Genomic DNA, 24,740 nt, shown 5'->3' on the forward strand with positions numbered 1-24,740 from the left:
TGGTGGAAATAGGATGAAAATGTAGACAGGCTAAGACTGCAAAGTCTCTTGAAATGTACACTAATTGAAGCTTTATTCTCTATGTAATGGAGAAAGACTCAAGACATATTCTGCCATAGACTTCATCTGATCATATGTATGTTTCAGAAAGAATACTTTGGATACTGTGTAAAAAATTGATTAGACAGATGAAAGTTCAAAGTAAGACAACCTGTTAGTTATAAAACAGGAAACTCACGATCAAATCTTCATAAAGGAAATGGCAAAGGGACAAATGTGGGAGGTATTTTAGAAGTAAGATTAATAAGATTTAATTGCTACTTGAATATGACCGAGTATTGCTAATTGTAGTGTGATTACTGAAGCGGATTAGGTACTTGCCTGCTCATACCTAATGCATACTTTCCAGCTTATTTACTAGTGATATTCATGCACACACACCACCACCACCACCACCACCACCACACACTCTTAATTATTGTAACAAAATTTGAAGTTTTGTATTGTGCCATTTTAATGTGATTTTTAAAAATCTTAATCCATTATATTTGGAGATTTTTCAGCTCTGGAAAATGAAAGATTATTTTCTAACATAATTACAGTTAAATTCATTGTCAGGGGCTTTTTACACTAATAGCAACAAGGGGAGAACTGCTATTGTCCCATATTCTTACCCCAATAGACCCCAATTCTCCAAAATGTCTTCCTTTATCACAGTAAAAGATTGAGAAATGTTTTTCTACTCTTGTTTGAACTGATGGTTAACTGCATTATTTGTGATGTTTTACCAAATAACAACTTTTGATAAATGATAGTATTTTACCAATATTCAAAGACTCTGAGAACAATACATGCACAAAACTAAAACTTTAGTAAATATAATTTACCACTATCTAATTGATTGATTTGGTTTGACTAAAAGGGATCAGTTACCTCACAATGTTGGTAAATAAGAATGCCAATGTATAAAGTTCAGTTTAATTCAGTTTAGATAATGAAGTACACTATGAAGAGTGTAGGATGTTACTGTATTTAAAATATTTTAGGATCCTGGAAGACTGTTAATAAAATTGTTAGCCTCTGCTGACAATGAGCACTTCAAAAAATATCAGAAGATGTGTTATTGCAATGCAGAAACAACTTTATTTATATATATTTCACTTAGTACAGATTACACACACTTTATGCACTGAAAGTACATCATATTCAATCAGGTGTTAGTATCTACACGTATTCCAGTTGAAATATGCTCTATAATATTCATTCTAACATATTCATACAAAACCTGTTTACTTTTTTATTACAGCTACAAAGTACAAAGCAAAAAGAAAAATTTAAAAACGTTATGAATCCTCGTGTCTATTAAATTTTCACAATTTTAACATACATAATTTTTCTTCAGCTGCCATTTTTAGATCTAACTGTTCAAACACAGAAATTACACTGAATTGTATGCATTGCCCAATCTGAAATCTGGACCTATCCTCATAAATATTCCTTTGATGTATATCAATCCATAGTCCACACTTAGATAATCACAAAAACGAGTGTTTTAAGAGACATAGACAAACATATATGGAAATAGAGAATGATGGTAAATCCATATCAAAACCCCTTTATGAAAACATAAATTACACCAATAAAATTGTAGATGCATGAAACTGCCAATCTGACATTGTACAGAGCATGAACAGAGATCCACTTGACTCTTTCGTTTTTCATAGATATAAAATTAAAGTGTTAATGAAAAATGAAGGTGGCAGTGTTAATAGACATTTATGTTTATGTTTTGGCCATAACAACTGAGAAAAAGATACATATCGACAATGCAAATTTGTCTTTGTTTTGTGCAAAAGCAGAACTTGAACATTTAAGTAAAAAGGAGTAGATTGATCTTTTTTTCATATATATTCTAATATTAGAGGATTTTAGATCATTCATAAAACAGAAAACTTTATTAAGTACCGCTTATATATTGAAACCAAATATCTTAATTGAAAGGAATAAAACACATGAGCACATATTTATAATGCATTGAGTATGACAGAAATCTTTACTAAATGACACAGAGAGAGTAAATAGGATCATATGAAGGATACAGGATGATTGTACTTTGGGAGTGAGGACAACAGTTTAAAGGAGCCAGTAGCACTGTGAATGTAGATTCATGATATTTTAAAAAATTGTTTTTAGGTTAAAGTTTATATCACTTTTTCCCGTTAGAAACTTTATAAGCACAAATAAACATGCAAATGTATGCTTATATAGGTACTAACCCTTTTTGACCCCATTGTATTAGAAACTACTTAGCATATTAAAACAAATTTTACCTAAAGAGCCACAATCAAATATATCAATTTATAAACATGAGCTTGATGTTGTTATCTTTCAATTCTCCAACCAAGGAAGATTTAATATTATATTCCTTTTCATTTCCATAATTTGTGTAAATTTTGAAATAAATGTGTATATGGCCTTATAAACAACAAATATTTATACATGTAAAGTGGAATTGTAGCACCATTTGAAACTTTCTTTTAAAATATTATCAATTATTCTATATTTGGAAATAATTATCATATCAAACTATTCTTTCTATGTAAAATAAAACTATTAAAATATAGTTCTGCAGTGTTAAGGTCTGTATCATTATGAAGTTAAACAATTTCTTGAGTTGACCAGGCAGAGTGAAAATTACATTTTGCATCCAGATATTTTGGTATCATGTAGAAACATGATAGTTAACCTGGAGGAGAACTCAGCACCTTCTCTTGAATAACTGAATTTGTGTTAAAAAATCATAATTATTTAATCTGAACATCACAAATGAGGTGCACAATTGTTTTTCAAAGAATGTTACTAGTACATAATTTTGAATGAGAAAATGATCAAATGTATATAAATAATGAAATATAGTCTCTAATTTAGGAGCTCATGAAGTAGTTTTCCAGGATCCATGAAATTCCATTTTTGTATGTTTGTTCCACCTTTAAATATGAGATTATGTTTGTGTTTACATGACAAAAGAGCAGGTCAAAATTATTTTAAAACTTTAATTACTTCAAGGTTGTGACCCTGAATATGTCTTTGAGCAGCATGTTTGATTTTCTGGAAATATTTTTGTGTAAGGGAATCAATCAATCAATTTTTTTCAATTACATTATTGAAATGATGATCTCTATCAATTTTGTAACTGATGTTAGATCAGACACAGATTTAAACAAGTAAATAAATATTAAAGTTTATTGTATAAATTTTGTAAATAATATTTTTCATCAGAATTTGAGATTTGTTTCCTTTTAACTACCATCAAGTAAAAGCAGTACTATTTAAAATTTTCTCTGAGTATCTAAGGAAAACATTATTTTGTTATGTATTGGTTAAGCCAAGCTTTAAGAGAAAAAGAATGAGATGCTTTTAAAAGTCAACTGCATTTCAAAAACAATAACATCTTATGAAGTAAATCAATGAATAATTAACATATATAAGGCTAAATAATAAGGGACAAACGTGAAAATATTTCTAGAAAATCAATTGAAATACTTCATTTTCGTTATGTCAATTTAAATATATTAAATCTAAAGAAATGTGATTGTTTCACTTGACAAAAGTTTTATTCCTAATTGCAGGGTACCAGTGTATTATGGATAATTTAATATAATTATACACTTTAAAAGGAACAGCTAAAACTATTTCAATTGAGAATATATAGAATACACAAGAGGTAAGAGTTGGTTATGAGAATTCTTTAAATAAATCAATTGGTTGTTAATGCTAAGGGAACTTTTAGTGGAAATGTAGATGCTATTTTTTAACCAAAAAAGTGCTTTCTCATGAAGACTTGATGTTTTCACTGAAAAGAGGTTAGTCTCATATGTATAGAGAGATTTGTAGAATGCCTGTGTACTACACCATTAACTAAACAACTGCTATTACATGTATTTACTCAATTACACATCTATAAAAATAAACAAAATTCATAATAAATAAGTCAATCTTTAAATCATGTAAAAATCCTGTATAATTTATAATATAAAACAAAGGTAATAATTCTGTAAACTTAAAATGCACCAATTCCAAAAGTTAAAGAATAATTCTGTAAACATAAAATGTACCACTTTCAAAAATTAAAGAGTTTTCAAACCAAATGATGAAATAAATTATAAAGAACTTACTGATATAGCTAGAAATAAAAAAAATTGAAAATTCATCTATAATCTAACAACATTTTTTAAAAACTTATATGACAAGTATGTATTACATGTGCAATAAAAAAAATGAAAGCCTATGGCTACTCTAGAATTTTAAAAGTCTACTCCTTTTTCTAAATATCACATTAAACCATGGATGTCATGTTTGAACACCCATAATGCATGAAAAAAACAAATTGTACATTAGTTCTTTTTAAAAAATCCACTAATTATATATAGCACACAATTCTATGTTATCACAGCACCTTTGAATATACTAGAAAACTAAATCTAAAGCAAAATATTTAAGCAAAAAAAAACCTAAGCTTCAAAATATCTTTAAAAAATATGTATACTGCACAAGAGCACCTATGTAAGCATTTATGAAGTGTGGCTTAAGTTCATAAAAGATTTCTTAGGATATGCTTGTCCTGTACTATTTTGGTTGATATCAGGTTTCACATTACATCTACTAGGCACATTATTATAAAACCTAGTTAAATAGTGAAAAGTGCAAGTGGTTAAATAGTAAAATGAGGCAGTAGTATTTTGTATTGAAATTAAAACCTTAGTAAATATTATCCAAAATAGTGAATTTAAAATCATCTTTTAAAAAATTAATCTGTTTTATGCATTTTTTAATATTTTTTAATTGTCAATGGACATTTATTTTACTTATTGATACATGGTGCTGAGAATCGAACCCAGTGCTTCACACATGCTAGGCACACACTCTGCCACTGAGCCACAATCCCAGCCCAGTTTTATGCATTTTTAATGATAAATGTGGATGAGTGCCAACAGAAAATAGAAGACATATAAACATTAATGTATTGAATTTAAATTGTTTTATAAATTTTAGACATCTATCCCTGAATACAACAATAATTTCAGAAATAAAATGGCTTAAATATCTTAGTTTTAGAAAATATTTTTTTATTTAAACTAAAATAAGGCAAAGTATTTCACTATTTTCAAGTTATGAATTGTGAATTTTATCCAAAAGAAAATACTTTTTAGTGAGCTTTCAGGGCAGAAACTGCACAGTACATTGTAGCTTACTAATTAAATAGCATACTTATGATTCAGTAGAACAGGTTCACTAAAAGTTACTTTTATTTATTTATGATGATGAGTCTTAGATTTGCTATTCTTTATTTGTTGACTAAAATAAGAACCAGAGAGACTTTTAAGGACACTTAAACTGAGAATATTACACAAATCCATTAAGTTCAACACAAAGACTGGAAAATATCTGAGACAGTGTATGGCAGACATGTAATAATTATGACAATTCAGTTGAATATACCACCAAATCAAATGCTAAGATGAAACTAAGTGTGGAGATATGTATTTTTTCCTATTTATCTTTTGTAGAAAACTGTTTCAATGCCTTCCATATTGTTCTCAGATGTAAATATTCCCTCAGACACAAGGAAAGGAGAGATCAAGGATAGTTCATAGTCATAAGTTGTATCTATTTCCATATATGATTCAATTTTAAATACTGGTAAATGTCAATTATCATTGGCTTATATGAGTAAATATTTTATCACAAAGATCTGGAAGGAAATAATTTTAGAAGATCTTTTCTCACAGAAGCTGCATTCTGTGAGATGGAGTCATAAATAAATTTTTAAAATAAATTTTCTATTTTCATCACCTGCAAAGACAACACTCATAAAACCATTGAGAGAGGTTTTAAAAAACTGCACATAAAAGTTTCAATATATTTTCACCTTTACACATACAAAGGAACAATTAGGAGTTATTCTCACTGTGGTCATAAAGGAATGGTCACCAAAGTAGGAAAAAATGAGATACTCTTCCTTAACTCACAGAGTGTGTAGAAAAGAAGAGACCAGGGTAGTCATGACACATGCATTTAAAATGCATTTATTTAATAAGTGAATACATAAATGGTCATGAAGCCATGGTAGGATATTATGGGAGGCCTGTTCTTGGGCCTCATCAGGTTATTTACAATTAAATTGAGATATGGATTTTAGACACTCTCACTACTCGTATATCTTAGTATCTGCAGGGCACTGATATTAGGAATATACTAAGTTGGGTCAATTTTTCACATTTCTTAGAATGATTTGAATTAAACTGAAATATTTATCTAGAAGGAATGGGGTAGCACTATAAAGTTATTCTATGTGAGGAAGTTGTACAAGTGTAAGTTTTACTAGAAAGTATTTTTTCTACATCAGTTGTTTATAGCATGTAATATAATACTGCACCTTACATGACATTTCTTATTACCATAACTAGTTCTACTCAAACTTGTTTTAATCAATAACATAATGTTTAAACAGCCAGATAGCAAAAACATATGTTCAATTAATTTGACGTCATTGGAGATACAGAAGATTCTGTATCAGGTCAATGGGAACATAAAATGTAGCAGAAACTTGTTTAGAATATTACCTATATATCACATATCCAAGAATTATACAATTTGAAATGCTAAATAGAGCATTAATGTCTTCTAAATATCTTTACATTGCAGAACACTTAAAATAATACACTACTTTTACTACACATACATAACAGAACATATCCTTCTCATATTTTTCAAGGAGAAATGATACATAATTGAGAATTTGAATGAAAATTCAGGAAGCATGTTATGTCATGATTATAAGGGTCCTTTATACTCCCTTTATTTACTAAGAAGTTAAAGGTTTTTTTTTTTTTTTTTTTAAACTGTTAGTAATGTTAGTAAGTCAAAAGCAATTTAAAGAACATACCATAAAATTGAAGCATGTCATTCTTCAATAAAATATAATGTATACCCAAATTGAGGCATTTATTCATTTGTGTAGGAAATGAGTTAACTGAAATACTGTATAAAGTGAGTGAAGTTTATCAAGCAAATTACTCAAAGCAATGTTACTTATTCAATATTTTCATGTCAGAAAAGTAAAAATCTAATGTCACTCTAGTGCATTATTTTTTGCTAGGTAGTTTCAAAATTAAGATATAATCATTTTTGAAATATCTAATCTCATGCTTGTTTCTACCCTCAGATGACTGTAGTTATGCTTCATAATACAAGAAATGTAAATGCATTTCCCCCAAATACCAGGGAGTATAAAGAACCTTACATTCTCCTTTCAATAGAGAAAATATCAAGGACTTCTTTTTAAATATTTGTAGGAAAAGGAAACATAATGATAATAAAAATAATCTGTTTAATGGTTAAAGTAGTGGAGCTGTGTAATTATAATCAATAGGAAAACCCCAAAAGTTTATTTTTTATTATCCAACTTTTAAGCAGAGCGGTATGTAAATAAAATGGTTTTATTAGCAAAAAACATATTATATTAGTGTATATTTTGAAAACATTCTACTAAAAGTTTTCTGATTTGGTTGGTTTGTTTGCTGGTCTTAAAATAATCTCTTGCCCTGGACACCTTTCAGAGGGTAGCTTGGAGTGTTCACCATCACTCTCAAACTCCCGGAGGTATTTAAACTTTTCTGCAATCAGAGCAAGTAATTTCATGTTTCATGACTAATACATTACCCATCAGTGTGTACACCAAAACAGAATTATATTATATCACAGTTGTTGACATTCAGAGCAAGCAAACAGAAAAACAGCATGATAGAACTCAGATATTGTAATGCATTGTTTCTTCCATACATTTTAAATTTAAATTTCCAGATTACAGCTAAATAAAGCAAAGCAGAATCATTGCTGTGTTTACCAGGTTCCCAGTAACGTTTACTGAGACATTATTTTTTAAGGTAGTTTTGTTTTGCTTGCTGTTATAATGGGAAATCCAGATAACAAAATTAATAGTCTTAGTCTAATTTTGAAATCACAAATCACTAAATTTGGGGGGAAATGAATAGAATTATGTTATTTCTAGAAAGTTATATCTCACTGCAGATTTCAATAGTTGATGTCCTGGAATCAGTCTAGGACAAGAAAAATAACATGTTATCAAAATCAGATGGTTGTGTTCTAGGAATCTTATTTGCCAAGCATGCTACAAGGCTAAATTCACATACCAAAATATAGATGTACTTAATCAAAGTTACTGAACTTAACCATAGTGAATACTAATTCTATTTCAGGCCAATTCAGATTATTGTTATTATTTGAATTGATGTATCACATATCTACAGCATGATTTCATCCATGAATTATAATTTTCCAAAAGATTCACCTTTTTTTAACCTTATTTCTGAAATTGAAAAACTATTTCAACTCAAATCACAAAAAAAAAAAAAAAAAAATTATAGTTTTTTTGGAGGGGAAAAATGAAATACTTCAAATATATGTGTAAGACAGTAACTAACATATAGAAGGCCCTCAAAAATGGTGCTTTTATTTTTATTCTCCTCACGGTTTTTTTAATACCTTTATTTTATTTAGTTATTCATTTCTATGTGGTCCTGAGGATACAACCCAGGGTGAGTGCTCTACTGCTGAGCCACAACCCCAGCCCCCTTCTCTCTGTTTTTTTTAAATGCAAAGTCTTCACATATTTTAGTGGAACAGTTGTGTTAAGCAAGACTTGTTTTTGCCAATACATATCTTCTGTATGAAAATTAACAAAACTGATTCTAAAATAGCTATATTTATTTATTAGTTTTGTAGGGTCATATATACCAAATGTTATTTGATTGCTCTGGGATTTGTTAATAGAAATTAATCTGTGAAATCATCTTAAATTTCATGTTTTATATTTCTACTACTATATATACAAAAATGCCTTCCATAATACATATAGAAACTTATGCCAAAGAGGAGCATCATATTCATCAGGTATAGACGGCTTCATGCAATGGATGCACACCTATATAATGAATGTTCCATATTTTTTTCCTGAGCTCCACAGTAAAAAAGAAAAATCTGAAGAAAGCATTTGATACCGTTTTTAAAATGTAAAATTTATGGAAGGTTCCTTGTATCTTACATCATACTAGAGCTGTTTTATTACTCTACATGCATATTTCTAATCAGATGAGTAATGAACTAAATGTAAATATCACTGCAAGACCTCCTTTTTAAAGTTTATTTTCTCACTTTGTTTAAAATAAATTGGAATATTTCTGTTTCCTTCTAACAGTAATATTTTATTTTCACTGTCAGAATTTCCTTAAGGAACGACAGATTTTTATTCAATTGACTGACACTTCCATCTGTTTTGTGTGATGTTTATTTAGAAAGAATACACCTGCTGTATTTGAAGTTTTAAATATGTAATTTTTTTCAGTTTTCACTATTCTTTTAGTATTCTGCAATATCAGTGAATATAAGATTCCTTTCTTAGTGTTAATTACCACAACTTGAAGAATATAGAGAGAGTAAAGAATATTGTGAATGTAACACAAATGTAAAATTCAAATGATATTTAGTATTAATCTCGCTAAGTTCATGAATTCATGTTGAGAAGATATTTACTAATTAATATGAAAGAACTATAAGCCAATGACAAAATGTGTAATTTATTTATTTTTAAGATGTGAAAAAAATCAAATAAGTCACCTGATACTCACTGATTTTAAATTAGTGCTTTTAATTAATAAAAACCTAACCATGACCAACAACTCATTCACAGTTGTACATGCTTTTAGTATTTTACCTAACTCATGAAGCTATTTGTCCTATGCTTAGGAAAAAGTCTCTTCACTGTATAAAATATAGTGACATAATGGGAAGGAATTTTTAATTTTATTTACTTCTTAATAATTACAAATTATCAACAAAAAATGGAAAGATGGATATTTTCAAAATACTTCATTTTTTATATATCCATACCTTCCTTACTGTATGATCATATACTCAAGTAAAATTAGTGTAGCTCATAAAATGTATCTGAACCTTTGTAAACAGTTGAAATCAGAATTTGCTGTATTAACAAAATTCATAAGCCAATCTATTAAAAATGATAATTCACAAATGTAATTCACAAACCACATCATTTATATACTGTCTTAAGAAAGTCACAGGTTTAGCCCAGAAAAAAAATTCTATCAGGATGTTCATCAAAGAAAGTGTTATTAATAAAGAATACCTTACTGTTGAGAAAGGTCTTCAATAAGAGAATAATAAGGATAAGAATTAGAAAATAGAGTTCCCTTTTGAGTCATTAAGCATAAATAAAAATACAACCTGAGGAGATGTCAAGCACCTACTATGTTTGTCCTCCAACAAATGCAGAGAAACATGGAAATCATCAGAACTGTGAAAATAACTGCTGGCCTGCAAATTCATTCAAAGCATTACAGGAACTCTACAGAGCCTACGGTTCTATTTTACAAATTAATTATGGATCTGTTAGGAAAAAATGCACCCACAAGTGAATTAGTAACTTACATTTTCTGTGACTAAAAAAGAAAGTTTCAAGTTATTGTATTATTTAACTATGTATATCCTCAAAAGATCTCCATTCTTAAAACAATTTCCAAAAATATGGTAAATTATTTGCACTATTATCTTGAATCTGGAAGACTTCTTTAATATTTCCAGATTTTGGGTCTCTTTTGACTCTCACATTGCAATCATTTTATTAAACCTAAATATGTTTTCAAATCACTTTATTTACTCAAATAGATTAATACTTTTCTAAGACCTACACAGACAAAATAATAAAGTCAACATGTGGCATGACTTTGAAAGAAAAATGTAGATAAATTCTATAACTTTATTAAGAAAACAACAATACTTATATGATTTAATATACTCATGAACTTTGAGAAAAAAAATTGTCTTCATTGTTCTATGGAATATAGAATATAAAAAGCATGTATGTAGGCTTGTTTTCACAAATGAATTGAATTTTAAATTATTTTGCACAGATTTCTTGGGTCTTTATATGCTCTTATTTCCCTTCCTGCACATTAGAGAAAGAAAAATTACTCCATTTCCCAAAAGGCATTAACTCTCTCTCTTTTTTTTTAGTTTTAGGTGGACACAATATCTCAATTTTATTTTTATATGATGCTGAGAATCGAACCCAGTGCCTCACACATGCTAGGCAAGCGTGCTACCACTTGAGCCACATCCCCAGCCCAAAGGCATTATCTTTTAAGAATGTCTTCTGAAGGGCTCTGAATACCATGCATAAATATGTACACATTTAACTGATTATCTAAAATAGAGATCTTATATAAATTTCAGTTGCTGGCTTGAAATTGAGAATGAGCATCCTTCGTTTTTATAATCCCATTATTGCTATATTGTGTGAATATAGATTTATTGTACCAAAATAATTTTTTGAGTTCCTAATCTTCAAATTCTTCATTGTGGAGACGTGTAGGCATGATGGGATATGGGTGAGAGGATAACTTGCTGCCATTTAATTACTTTTCTCCAAGTGAATCTGGGGTTCCCAACATCATTAGTGTTAAAATATGTTCAATAGATTCTAAAAAGCTTTATTGTATGGTAGCTAGCCCAGATCTTTCTGATCCTCAATACACAATAGTAGTGAAGACAATGCTATAACCCTTGTTATAGAGGTTTCCCAGTCTATTTTCTAGCATAAAGCATTATACTGTCATCTACAGACAAAACTGCCCCCCTATTATAATCATGATTCTGCACCCATTTTTCCTATAACCAACAGTCATTTTATTCTGATTTTCTATCAGTCTTTATTCAATTCATGTATCTATTTGGATGTTTCCATACAATATGATCGTTTTGATCCCTCTTGGAGGTCAATAGTTTCTGTAAAGTTCTACATCAACTGAAAATAAGAAGAACATAAATTTAGAAAGGTCAGTTAGAAATGGGATTACCTACCGGTCTGGTGTGTACAGACACAGGAGTCTTGAAGGTTGTCACTGGATAGCTGCACTCAGAAACACTGTAGGGATCAGAACTGCTGGAGGAACACTTGGAGATGGAATCACAGGCCACGAAAGTGTTATCAAGAGGCAGTTCCTGGATGATGTGGTGCTTTGAATTCAGGGGCGTTTCAGGCTGAATCTGGAAGGCTGGCTGTGGAGAGGCAGATTTGTAGTGTCGGGCCAAATCAGGGCTGTCAGGCTTGAAGGTGGTAGGCGTAGTGCCCCAGTTGTATTTGCCCATGGTTTGCTCTTCCAGTTCAATGGGAAGGTCTAGTGTGACACTGTTTCCATCATTGTCAGCATCATCTGCCTTTGTTTCTTCAATAGTGACAAAGTTAAGCAGCAAGTTCTTAGGGGCATGCTTCTTCTTCTTCTTCTTCTTCTTTTTCTTCATCATTATCATCTGCCTGTTTTCTGGGTTTGGAGTAACCCATTCAGAATTCTGCTTGTTTTTCTGAGCAGCCTTAAGGTGTGGTGGTTGGCGACATCTTACTACAGCAGTGATGAAAATCACTAGTATAACAGTTATAGTGCCAGCAACAATGGCAACCATGATCTTGACATAGTCACTGGTTGGTGAGGATGTATCAGCTGTCTCAATATTTTGGGTCGCTGGTGCTTCAATGCTTTTGCGCACCAATTCATGAATGAGTGTAGCATTGGTCACTGTCGCATTCACAAACAGATTGACAATTACAACATTGAAGAGAGAATCAGGTTGTCCTAAGTCTTTAGCTTTAACTACCAATCTGTGTAAACCAAGATCTGCAACCACACATTTCTCCTTCAGTGTGATGTTGCCAGTTGTTTGGTCAATTACAAACAGTCCCTTTGTGTTTCCTCCTACAATGCTGTAGTGAAGCTCTGCATTCATTCCAGTGTCATTGTCAATGGCAACTACCTTAAAGACCACTGTGCCTGGATTAGTGGATGGGAGAACCAGTTCATAAGAATAGTTGGAAGGAGGGACAACAAACACTGGTTTGTTGTCATTGACATCAACTACATTTATGGTTACTTTTGCAGTTGAAGAGCGTGATACCCTACCACCATCCTCTGCCTTTACATAAAAAGTGTAAGATTCTTGTTTTTCTCGATCAAACGAAATATTTGGCCTAATGACACCAGTCTGTGGGTCAATGGTGAAGTCATCATTCACATCTAAAATGGAGAGAGTGACTGCAGAATTCTCTCCATAATCAGGATCAGTTACGGTGATTAGGCCTACTGTGCCATGTCTTGGAAGGTTTTCTGGGACATAGAAGTTGTACTCATTGTGAGTGAAAATTGGGCTGTTATCATTCTGATCAAGGACGGTTACTAAGACTGTGGCATTAGTCATTAATGGTGGCATCCCATTATCTTTTGCCAGAACAGTGAAATAATATTTTTCCTGTTTTTCTCTATCTAATTTTTTCACTGCAGTCAGAATGCCTGTTCGATGATCCAGGTTGAATTCAGATGGGGCATCAGTACCTAGAAGGTAACTGATTTCAGCATTACGTCCACTGTCTGCATCTGTTGCACTTATTTTGGTCAGCTGTGTGCCAGGGGAGTTATTCTCAGGAACAGAAAGACTTATGAAGGGCTGGGTGAAAACTGGAGCATTGTCATTTTCATCTTTCACTTTGACGAGAAGCATTGATGACTGATTCAAAGGAGGTTTGCCAGCATCTGCGGCCAGTAATTTAATGGCATATTCTCTTGTGGACTCATAGTCAAGATATGCAGCAGTTTCCAGGAGGAATTGATTACTGAATACTGGCCTTAATCTGAAAGGAACTTCATGATCTGTGAAGCATGTCACTCTACCATTATGGTCGGCATCCTTATCCATTACAGTAATGAGAGCAACTTTGGTGTTAAGTGGAGCATTTTCTGAAAGAACCACAGTGCCATTGGTTGGATTGATAATATATCTTATATCAATTGATGGGACATTATCATTGATATCTGTAACATTTACCAGGACCATTGCTCTTGCTGGCACTGATCCACCATCACTTGCCAAAACCAGTAACTTATGACTTGGTGATTCTTCTCTATCCAGGGGTTCTTTGACTGTGATGAGTCCAGTGGTGGTGTTAAGGTGAAATAATCTCTTGGCAATATTGGAGACTAGATTGCTGAAATAGAAGTGAATCTTGGCATTTTCACCTATGTCAGCATCTGTAGCATGGAGTTGTGTCACTGAAGTTCCTACAGGAGCATTTTCTGGTATACTAACTTCAATTTCCTTCTCCTTGAACACAGGGTGGTTGTCATTTGTATCAGCAACACTTACTTGCAAAATAGCAGTACTGGATCGTTGAGGAAAGCCACCATCTTCAACCTTTACTTTCATTACATAGGTATCCTTCTCTTCCCTATCTAACTCCTTTTGAACAATCAGTTGTGGCATCTTGTCTCCTTCTGGTGTCTCTATGACATCAAGCCCAAAAATATTTTGACCCTGGAAAACACATAATGAAATACACTTTTACTTATTTAATACAAAATAATATATGTTAACAAAATAATAATTATAATATATAAGTCAGATTATGTTATTTTATGAATTAGAACAATTTTCATTTTCTTAAATCACATGACATAGTAAGGTAAGTTCATAGGTGCTAGAAAACTTTGGGTCTAAGTCTCAACTCTGCCTAAAAACTAATATTATGACCACAAGCCAATGGCTTAAAAGTTGCAGGTATTTATAAAATTAAAGAGTTGTTCTAGAAGATATTCTGGAGGAGTTTTAGTTTGTAAGATTTTATGATAATAAATGAAACCCATTTATACAAATTATTGAAATTTTCAAAAGGAAAACTTGTATAGAATTTTTTAAAGAGAGAGAGAGAGAGAGAATTTTTTAATATTTATTTATTTATTTATTTTTAGTTTTTGGCAGACACAACATCTTTGTTTGTATGTGGTGCTGAGGATCGAACCCAGGCCGCACACATGCCAGGCGAGTGCGCTACTGCTTGAGCCACATCCCCAGCCCAACTTGTACAGAATTTTAAAAAGAATTGTCACTAAACTGCACACGATAAATGAAGCTAGAAGTGAATTACCCATGATCAATCCAACTGAATTAAAACTTTTTTTACACTTGAATTTAATTGTTTAAGATACCTTTTTATGACCAAAAGAAACCAGAAAGTATAAAATACTCAGCCAAGGCAATAGCATACATAACATATAAATGTAGTTAAAACCTTTGGCAGATAAAGAAAAAACACAAACTCTGATTAGAATATAAACTTGGGTAAAGTGCATACAAATTTTCATTTATTTTCCTGTAGAAACATTATAAAAATGAAATTATCTTGGGAATTAATAATTAAATATTATTTTATTAAATCTTAATAAAAAATACAATGGACAAAAACTCACATGCTGAAATATCACATTGAAAAAGTTAGTATGGGGCAATACCTATTTTCTCTTTATGCCCATGAAGTCAAAATATGGGCCTGTCACAAAAAAGAGTCCTATCTCTGAACTATAGTAAGATGAACCCTACACAAATAGAAATATTGCCAGCTGACTGAGTAATGTGGGCTGGCTCTCAAAGAGAGATCTAACTAGTGTTACTTGAAGCATTTGAATAGAAATTAATAACATAAAAGTCACTGGAGGGTATGAAGAAAATAACCTTAAGCTTCCTATCAAATAACTGACTTAAGAATAGATATGTATATATGAACAAACAGAAATATATAAGTAAATGATTTTAATTCATTAATACACTTTTAACATAAAAGTTGATGATACATGGGAAGTGCCAGACACTGATCTTTCACTTAGGTGCTCTGTCATAAAAGAACAGGGAAACATCTTATTTTTTCATAGATTTTTATACCATTGTCTAAACAAGATCTTATAAAATAGAAGTTAATAAAAGATACCAGGTTTTCAGGGACTGTTAGTTGTCAGTTTATAAACATATTCCATATCACATTATCTATGTTTTATAGTTCTGGGGATTGAAGCCGGGGCCTCACACATGCTAAGCAAGAACTCTGCTATTGAACCAAATTCCCAGTCCCACATTATCTTCTAAAATTTAACTTAATTGTTATATTTGCTTATATGTAATTTAATATAATAATACCCTACTACACATATCTTTTTCCTCTTGTGAATTAAAGATATTTCTGCAAACTTTAGGAATTTTTCCTTTTTGACTCAGATCCACTTATACTTTTATTTTTTTTTTAATTTTTATTGTTGGTTGTTCAAAACATTACATAGTTCTTGATATATCATATTTCACACTTTGATTCAAGTGGGTTATGAACTCCTATTTTTACCCCGTATACAGATTGCAGAATCACATCGGTTACACATCCATTGATTTACATATTGCCATACTAGTGTCTGTTGTATTCTGCTGCCTTTCCTATCCTCTACTATCCCCCCTCCCCTCCCCTCCCCTCTTCTCTCTCTACCCCCTCTACTGTAATTCATTTCTCCCCCTTGTATTATTTTCCCCTTTCCCTTCACTTCCTCTTGTATGAAAATTTTGTATAACCCTGAGGGTCTTCTTCCATTTCCATGCAATTTCCCTTCTCTCTCCCTTTCCCTCCCACCTCTCATCCCTGTTTAATGTTAATCTTCTTCTCATGCTCTTCCTCCCTACTCTGTTGTTAGTTACTCTCCTTATATCAAAGAAGACATTTGTCATTTGTTTTTTAGGGATTGGCTAGCTTCACTTAGCATAATCTGCTCTAATGCCATCCATTTCCCTGCAAATTCTATGATTTTGTCATTTTTTAATGCAGAGTAATACTCCATTGTGTATAAATGCCACATTTTTTTTATCCATTCGTCTATTGAAGGGCATCTAGGTTGGTTCCACAGTCTTGCTATTGTGAATTGTGCTGCTATGAACATCAATGTAGCAGTGTCCCTGTAGTATGCTCTTTTTAATATCCTCAAAAAAAAAAAATAAAATATTTGGGAATCAACCTAACAAAAGAGGTGAAAGACTTATACAATGAAAACTACAGAACCCTAAAGAGAGAAATAGAAAAAGATTTTAGAAGATGGAAAAATATACCCTGTTCATGGATAGGCAGCACTTATACTTTAAATTACATATAAAAATACAATTTGCTTTGGGCTGGGGATGTGGCTCAAGTGGTAACGTGCTCGCCTGGCATGCACGGGGCACTGGGTTCGATCCTCAGCACCACATAAAAATAAAATAAAGATGTTGTATCCACTGAAAATTGAAAAATAAATATTAAAAAAAAATCTCTCTTTCTCTCTTCTCTCTCTTGCTCTCTCTCTCTAAAAAAAAACACTACAATATGGTATGGTATGAAGCATTAGATGCTTATTATGAAATTTAAGGTAGCATATCAGAAATATTAATTTAAATCATCAGTTTGGTAAATTGTGATTTAAAAAATCATATGAATTAAACAATGTGTACTTGTTATTATATTGTTTTTAAATGATACAATATAATTTTATATGTCAATTAAATGAATAAAAAGAAAAAGTGAGCATTCATTCCATTTATATTTTGTCAATATAAAACAATAAATAATCTGACTTTTCTTTGAATAGACAACAAGAGAAAAATTTTTCATGTTTTAACTATTACAGTGTAAAAATTAACAAGCCAGAATCTATTATCTCTAATATGGCATATTTCAAGAAAAGGAGAATTTTATGACAAAAATATCCTATATGAATACAGTATACATTATGAAAACTGACCCAAAGAAGCGATTAATCATAATTAATGACTTATTTTTGAAATATTATTCCAAAAGGCTTTTATGTGAGCTCAAATCAAGATGTCTCATTCATGGATGGAAAAATAGTTTCTAAATCGAAATTCATAAACATCTCTAGTACTTAACACTATTTTGTTAATTCTTAAGATGCTAATATTGAGTGGCTATCATAGTCAGAGTCTTCTTCTCAGTACAGGGCACATATGGTGGTGAGTAAACGTTTTACTAACATAATGGGAATTAAATTCTAGCTAAAGTGAAAGACAAATCAATGACTAAGTACTTAATTATGGTATTGATATTAGCAGATTAATAAAAAATTATATTTTAATAAGAGCTCTAAAGGAAGATTATAAGGTATTGGGTTATATAAAGGGAAAATAACATATAAAATATACCATAAAATAATGTGTAAAGGTTCTGAAGTTATGTTTATGTATTTCCTGCTCATATTTTAAAAAAATTAATCCTGTGTTTGCCCAAATTTTGAGTTGGGCTTTGCTTTGCCATGAAAATTCAGGCAAGTTTATGTTGGTTGAAAACTTCAAGAATAGCATACTCACTGTCTTTTATTTATTTGAAATTGTAGTAAAAGACAAAACTTTCTAATAATCAAGGTGATACTGAAGTGTATGTATACATACACACACACACACACACACACACACACACACCAGCTAATGGATAATGTTCCTATTACTCTTCTTTCTTCTATGACTGCTCTGTTCAATATGATACTGATTAGTTCTAAGGGAGTATTTAAATTTAAACTTTAATTAATAAAAATTAGATAAAATTGAAAAATCATTTCTTAGTTACACTAGCCACATTTTAAGTTCTCAATAGCTACTGTGTTGGAAAGCAGAAAAGGAACATTTCCATTATTGTACAAGGTTCTATTAAATCATAGTGTTCCAAGATGCCACAATGTTTTTGTTTGTCAAGAAAACTCTATGTCCACGTAGGCGAGTGCATGTATAATGCTTCCTCCCCACAAATATTTAGATCCCAACCAGTGACCTTCCAGTTGAAGTATTTAAACTTTTATTGTTCAAGGAATTTGAGGCAATACATGACAGACATAATTTTCAACAAACTTTGTTTTTTAAACTTTTCAAAAATATTTTTGGTATCTGTGATCGAATCCAGGTGTGCTTAAAAACTGAGACACATCCCCAGTCCTTTTATTTTATTTTTTTAATTTTGAGATAGGGTCTTTCTAAGTTGCTCAGGGCTTCACTAAATTGCTGAGGCTATCTTCGAACTTGTGATCCTCCTGCCTCAGCCTCCTGAGCTGCTGGGATTAGAGGAGTGCACCACCTCTTCTGGATAAAAAAAATATTTTAGAGAGATATCTAAGTTTATGTAAAATATGGTGTCAATATGAGCTTGGAATCATTGAATGACTATTCCAAGAATGGTTTGTCCAACACCTTGAGAAATGAAGAATAATTAACACAGAGAATCAACATTAGTCCTACCCCATTGTAGTTAGCTCAACTGAAATACAAACATGAACAATGAAAAAAATTAAAGCCCTTTGCCCTTCATTTGATCAGGACATGTTAGTGAAAAAAATGAGAAAGGAAAAAAGAAGATGTATAGTTCCTTAATCCATCTTCTCCCTTACTTTAACAAAGATCTAAGGTATATACAAAAAGAAGTAAAAAATAATCCAGATAATTGACTTATAAGTACCCAAAATTCTAAACCTACCTAAAGTTATTATTGTTATTCTTTTTTATAGGGGCATACTAAGAAAAACTTTGGTATTTCACTAAAATGTTCATCCATTGGTGAAATCACTAGTTATCATTCATGTGGGTGCATCTCTAGGTAATTTATTTAAGCCTTAATAATGGATGTGAATACAGGGTAACATGACATGTATTTTTGTTTATATGTATACTTTCTAAGGACATAGCATCTGGCATATATGCACACACCCAGTAAACATTTGTTTAATTAATAAATGTATGCATTAAAAGGATGGTTCCTATTTTTAAAAATAAAATAAAAAATAGCAGTGCTTAATTGTTCTTGCTTATAAATCGCAGTGTAGGTAGCCACAAGAATACTCTGTAATTGTTGACTTAGGGAATTTTTTTTTTTTTGCTTTAACCTTAGTATAACTGTCCAGAGAACAATTTATGAATTATTTTCTGAAACAACTACTATTTTTCTGTCAAAAATGTAATAAAGGCCAAAGTGTGAATAGTTACTAAAATTTTATAATCTAGTTGTAAATCATTATTTCAGAAGAAATTATCACAAATATGAAGTGTCATATGTGACAAGGGCAATACTTGTAAAATATAAGGCCCTATGCCTGTCAAACATATGTATACATGTACAATCAAAAAAGAGAATAAAAACTTAGAAAGAAATAAAATACCATTTTAATGGAACACAAGAATCATTTACACAGGGTATGTTGATTTGGGATTCTGATATCATAAACTACTTTGATCTCAAGTACACAAAATTACCAATTCCAGTTATGGTCAAGAAACAAATTATGAAATTTCTAATAATCTGATCTATTGCAAAACTCTGGTGAATGATATTTATTCCAAAATTTAAAAATGAGCTTTGGGGTTAAAAAACGTAGGACAAAACCAAAGTAATAAGCAAAATCTTAAGCCTGTCTGAGATTTAATTCTTTGTAGGAATTTTGTAATCTAAGAAAAGAAAATTAATGCTGGATATAAAACTCCCAAGAGACACATTTTTTTTTTCTTTTGAAAAAAAGTAAAGGATACTTGGTGCCAAATAAAATCTATAGTTTTTTGCTTATTGTTCTGGGAAAGAATTAACTGAATCACTGTAGTAAACTTTAATATTTTTGACATAACCATGTGCAAGACACCACTTCATTGCCTATTGTAAGGTAATAAATAACACAGCACTTTCAGAGCTATAAATCTGGTACAGTTGCCCAGAAAATACATAGAGTGCCAGTAAGTACTAAAAATAGTTCCAAAGAGGTTGAATTCTAAAACTGATTAAATAAACGCTGTTTACTCTGTACATTTAGGAATACTGGTTGAAAGACTAAGAATTTATTTCTGAGCTTTGGCTACTGCTTGATTAATCATAAACCAACCTAATTTTAATATTTTCCATTGTTTTCTTACTTTATGATACTGATCCATCTTTGGGTCACAGAAATATAAGAAAAAGAGTTTCAAATGGATAAAACCAAAATGATATGGCTATTTTATAAAAGGTAGGGAATACATTTAATATTCTAAATTCAAATATTAAAAACTTGCAAAGATTGAATGTACTTTATAGCACAGAAAAATTGTTTAATACTATGTAAATATTTAAAATAAAAATTCAACTTGACCCAGAGGATTTATCATTGTACATTTTGTTTGAAAATATTTCCCTTTAGAGAAAATATTGTCAAGCATGTGATTTTAATCACTGTTTTTAATAGAAAAGACATGGAAAACAAATGAAATGTCACTCTTAATTGTTGCTAATCAGCTCTTTTTAGAAGATGTTCCCTTGTGTTCAAGTTAGATTAATGGGAATTATAAGAAAACAAGAACATGATATATTGAATCACTGAACATAATATATTAGAATATACTTTAAGCAATATCTAAGCTTACTTTTCCTTTTACAAAAGGGACTCTGAGACTCAAGGAAATTAGGTGAATTGCCCATGATTACTAAATGAGTTTATTACAGACTCAAGTTTGACAGCTAAGTGGTTTAACTATGAGTTCAATGGTTTTCCACTAAACTACAGCTACCTTTAAAAGGTAGGCTTTTTTAAATATTTTATTTTATTTTTTTAGTTTTCGGCGGACACAACATCTTTGTTTGTATGTGGTGCTGAGGATCGAACCCTGGCCGCATGCATGCCAGGCGAGCTCGCTACCACTTGAGCCACAACCCCAGCCCAAATGTAGGCTTTTTTGATGTTGGCAAGAACTCTTTACTATGGACAATTCTCTGCCTAAGATAATCATCAGGTAATTACTTTTCAAATTAGAGCAAAAACAAAACCAAACAAACAAAACCCTTGTTTCCTTATTCCAGAACATTGAGCAACCAACAAAATAGTTTCTTCCCTATCCCTTTAAAAACTATATTATCCCTAAGAAGTAATATTTAGTGATAAAAAATGAAATATCACTTAAAATAATGAGGGTTCATGAATAGGTTTTGCTTGCTTGTCAATTTATTAATATTACTTAAATTCTCAAAATGGAATTCAGTATCAGTAGTTAACAAAAAATATTTCACAATTTGTAGATTTTTCTTTAAAAAAAGCAACTTCTTAATGAAGCTGGGGTTGTGGCTCAGTGGTAGAGCACTTGCCCTCATGTGTGAGGCACTGAGTTTGGTCCTCAGCACCACATATAAATAAACAAAAATAAATAAAGGTACATCAACAACTAAAAAATATTTTAATTAGAGAAATGCAAATCAAAACTATTCAAATATTTCATCTCACTCCCGTCAGCATAGCAGCTATTAAGAATATAAACAACAATAAGTGTTGGCGAGGATGTGGGGAAAAAAGCACACTGGTACATTGCTGGTGGAACTGCAAAATGGTGCAGCCAATATGGAAAGCAGTATGGAGATTCCTTGGAAAACTGGGAATGGAACCACCATTTGACCCAGCTATCCCACTCTTTGGTCTACACCCAACGTACTTAAAAACAGCACACATCAATGTTTATAATAGCACAATTCACAATAGCTAAACTGTGGAACCAAACTAGATGGCCTTTAGTAGTAGATGAATGGATAAAAAATTGTGGTATACATACACAATGGAATATTACTTCAGCAATAAAAGAGAATAAAAGCATGAGGTTTGCAGGTAAATTAATGGAGTTAGAGAATATAATGCTAAATGAAGTTACCCAATCCCCCAAAACCAAAAGCCAAATGTTTTCTCTGATATAAGGAGGATGATTAATAGTGGGGTTGGAAGGGCCTTGCAGAATAATTATAAGATGCTAAAATATTATTTACATATATGAATCAAAATCTTATGATTTCTCAGTTATCTGTATTTTTTTTTTCAAGAAGAAGGCTGTAGTCTAGCATGTACATTCAGATTTCCCACAAGTGTGCATAGGAGGCACAGTAAACCTGTGTCTTTTCTCCCATGCATGTTTCAAACAGATCAAAAAGTATTTTTTTCCCAGAAAAGTGGAGGATTGGAAATATAGATGTGTCCTTTTATCAATCTTGATTTCAAACTCAATATTCTTTTTGTTGAAGATAAAATTAGTCAAGAAATAGAGAGCATGGGAGAGTTATTATATGCATCCAGGATACAGAATGATAGGAAAAAAAAAAGAGAATGTTCAGGACAAACAATACCAGGCCATGTACAGAGAGGAGACCCTTGCCCACTAAGTCAGAGAAAGTGTCAGGTAAGGCCATTTGTGTTCAGAATAATTATGATAATCCAATCCCTACCCAGTTAGCTCTGACCCCTCTTGAGGTGAAAAGTGACTTACATGACCCATGCCTATTTCAATAAAGATGAATAAAGATACTGTGGTATATATACACAAAGGAATGTTACTCAGCATTAAAAGATAATAAAATCATGGCATTTGCAGGTAAATGGATGGAGCTGGAGAATATCATGCTAAGTGACATAAGCCCATCCCAAAAAACCAAAGATCAAATGTTTTCTCTGATAAGTGGATGCTGATCCATAATGGGGTGGGGAGTATGGGAGGAATGGAGGGAATTTGGATAGGGCAAAGGGGAGGGAGGGGAAGGAAGGGCCATCGGGGTAGAAAAGATGGTGGAATGAGATGGTCATCATTACCTTAGGTATGCATATAAAGACATGAATGGTGTAACTCTACTTTGTGTATAACCAAAGAAATGAAAAATTGTGCTCCATTTGTGTACTATGAATTAAAATGCATTCTGCTATCATGTATAACAAATTAGAACAAATAAATTACAAAAGAGTGAATTGTAATTCATTTCCATTTGTCTAAATGTTGTCTCAGTCTGTTTTAGAATGAAGTGCCATGTCTTCTAAGATGATTTCTAAATCTTAATTATATCTGATTCTTCTTAAAACAACTTCTTAATAAGAAAAATGCTATCAGAATTCTAGAAGCATAACTACCATTTATATATTTAAGGAGACTTAAACCTACTCAAATGTTAGAAGTATTGAATAACATAAAATACTATGCTCCATGGCAGTGATGCTAGGAGTGATTTATGTTTGAGATCAGTTTGAATTAGGACATACAATGATTTTAGAACACCAGTGTTTCATTTTTTCCTTAGGTTCAATTAATAACTCTTTAATAAGGTTCTCAATACACTATAATATCTAACCACCAAGAGAATAGTAATGTTTCTGAAATTTCTCCAAAATTAATTAAAATGACACCTTAAAAATAGAACTAGTATTTTCATAGCATAATATCTAGCAAGTATGTAGTCTAATCAAACAACTAAAATTTCCATTCATATACAACTAATAAGCTCTTTATAGACTCAAGCAGAGGTAGGGCTAACCAAACAGGTCCCAGTCTGCTCATTTATGCAAGGACATTGTCAATGACTAGTATCATTTTACATAAAAATGATTATGGAAATACAGTCAAAATATTTTTCATAAGCCATAATACTAAATAAAAAAACCTGCAAATTCATGAACTAGAAGTGGCTTTTCATAAATAAAGCCACTAATAAAATATTAGCTTAATAAGTGGTTGTTTAAACAAGGTAGACATATTTGTTCTAACTTACCCAAAATTTACATTTATGTTTCATTTATATACTGAAACTTGAATTTTTTTTAATTCACCTAATTTTTTTATATATTGGATTTTTTTAAATATATTTTTATTTGTTCTAGTTAGTTATACATGACAGTAGAATGCATTTTGACACATGTACACAAATGGATCATAACTTTTCATTCCTCTGGCTGTACATGGTACTTAGTCACACCAGTAGTGTAATCATATATGTATAT

The 24,740-nt window shown here is 31.3% G+C and overlaps 1 protein-coding gene across 3 annotated transcripts in view; it reads right to left on the bottom strand.

The window, feature by feature from the left end:
• Pcdh11x (protocadherin 11 X-linked) overlaps window positions 1–24,740 on the bottom strand; it is a 611,215-nt gene that overhangs the window by 570,468 nt on the left and 16,007 nt on the right. For 2 of the 3 annotated variants that reach the window (XM_048796549.1, XM_015506140.2), the window contains exon 2: window positions 11,959–14,457. In XM_048796549.1, coding sequence (XP_048652506.1) covers window positions 11,959–14,457 — 2,499 coding nt within the window. Of the gene's footprint in view, window positions 1–5,015; window positions 8,121–11,958; window positions 14,458–24,740 lie in introns of those variants that run through there. The other variant, XM_048796550.1, reaches the window with a different exon arrangement.

The sequence above is a fragment of the Marmota marmota genome, unplaced genomic scaffold (assembly GCF_001458135.2).
Source record: "Marmota marmota marmota unplaced genomic scaffold, marMar, whole genome shotgun sequence".
NCBI lineage: Eukaryota > Metazoa > Chordata > Mammalia > Rodentia > Sciuridae > Marmota > Marmota marmota.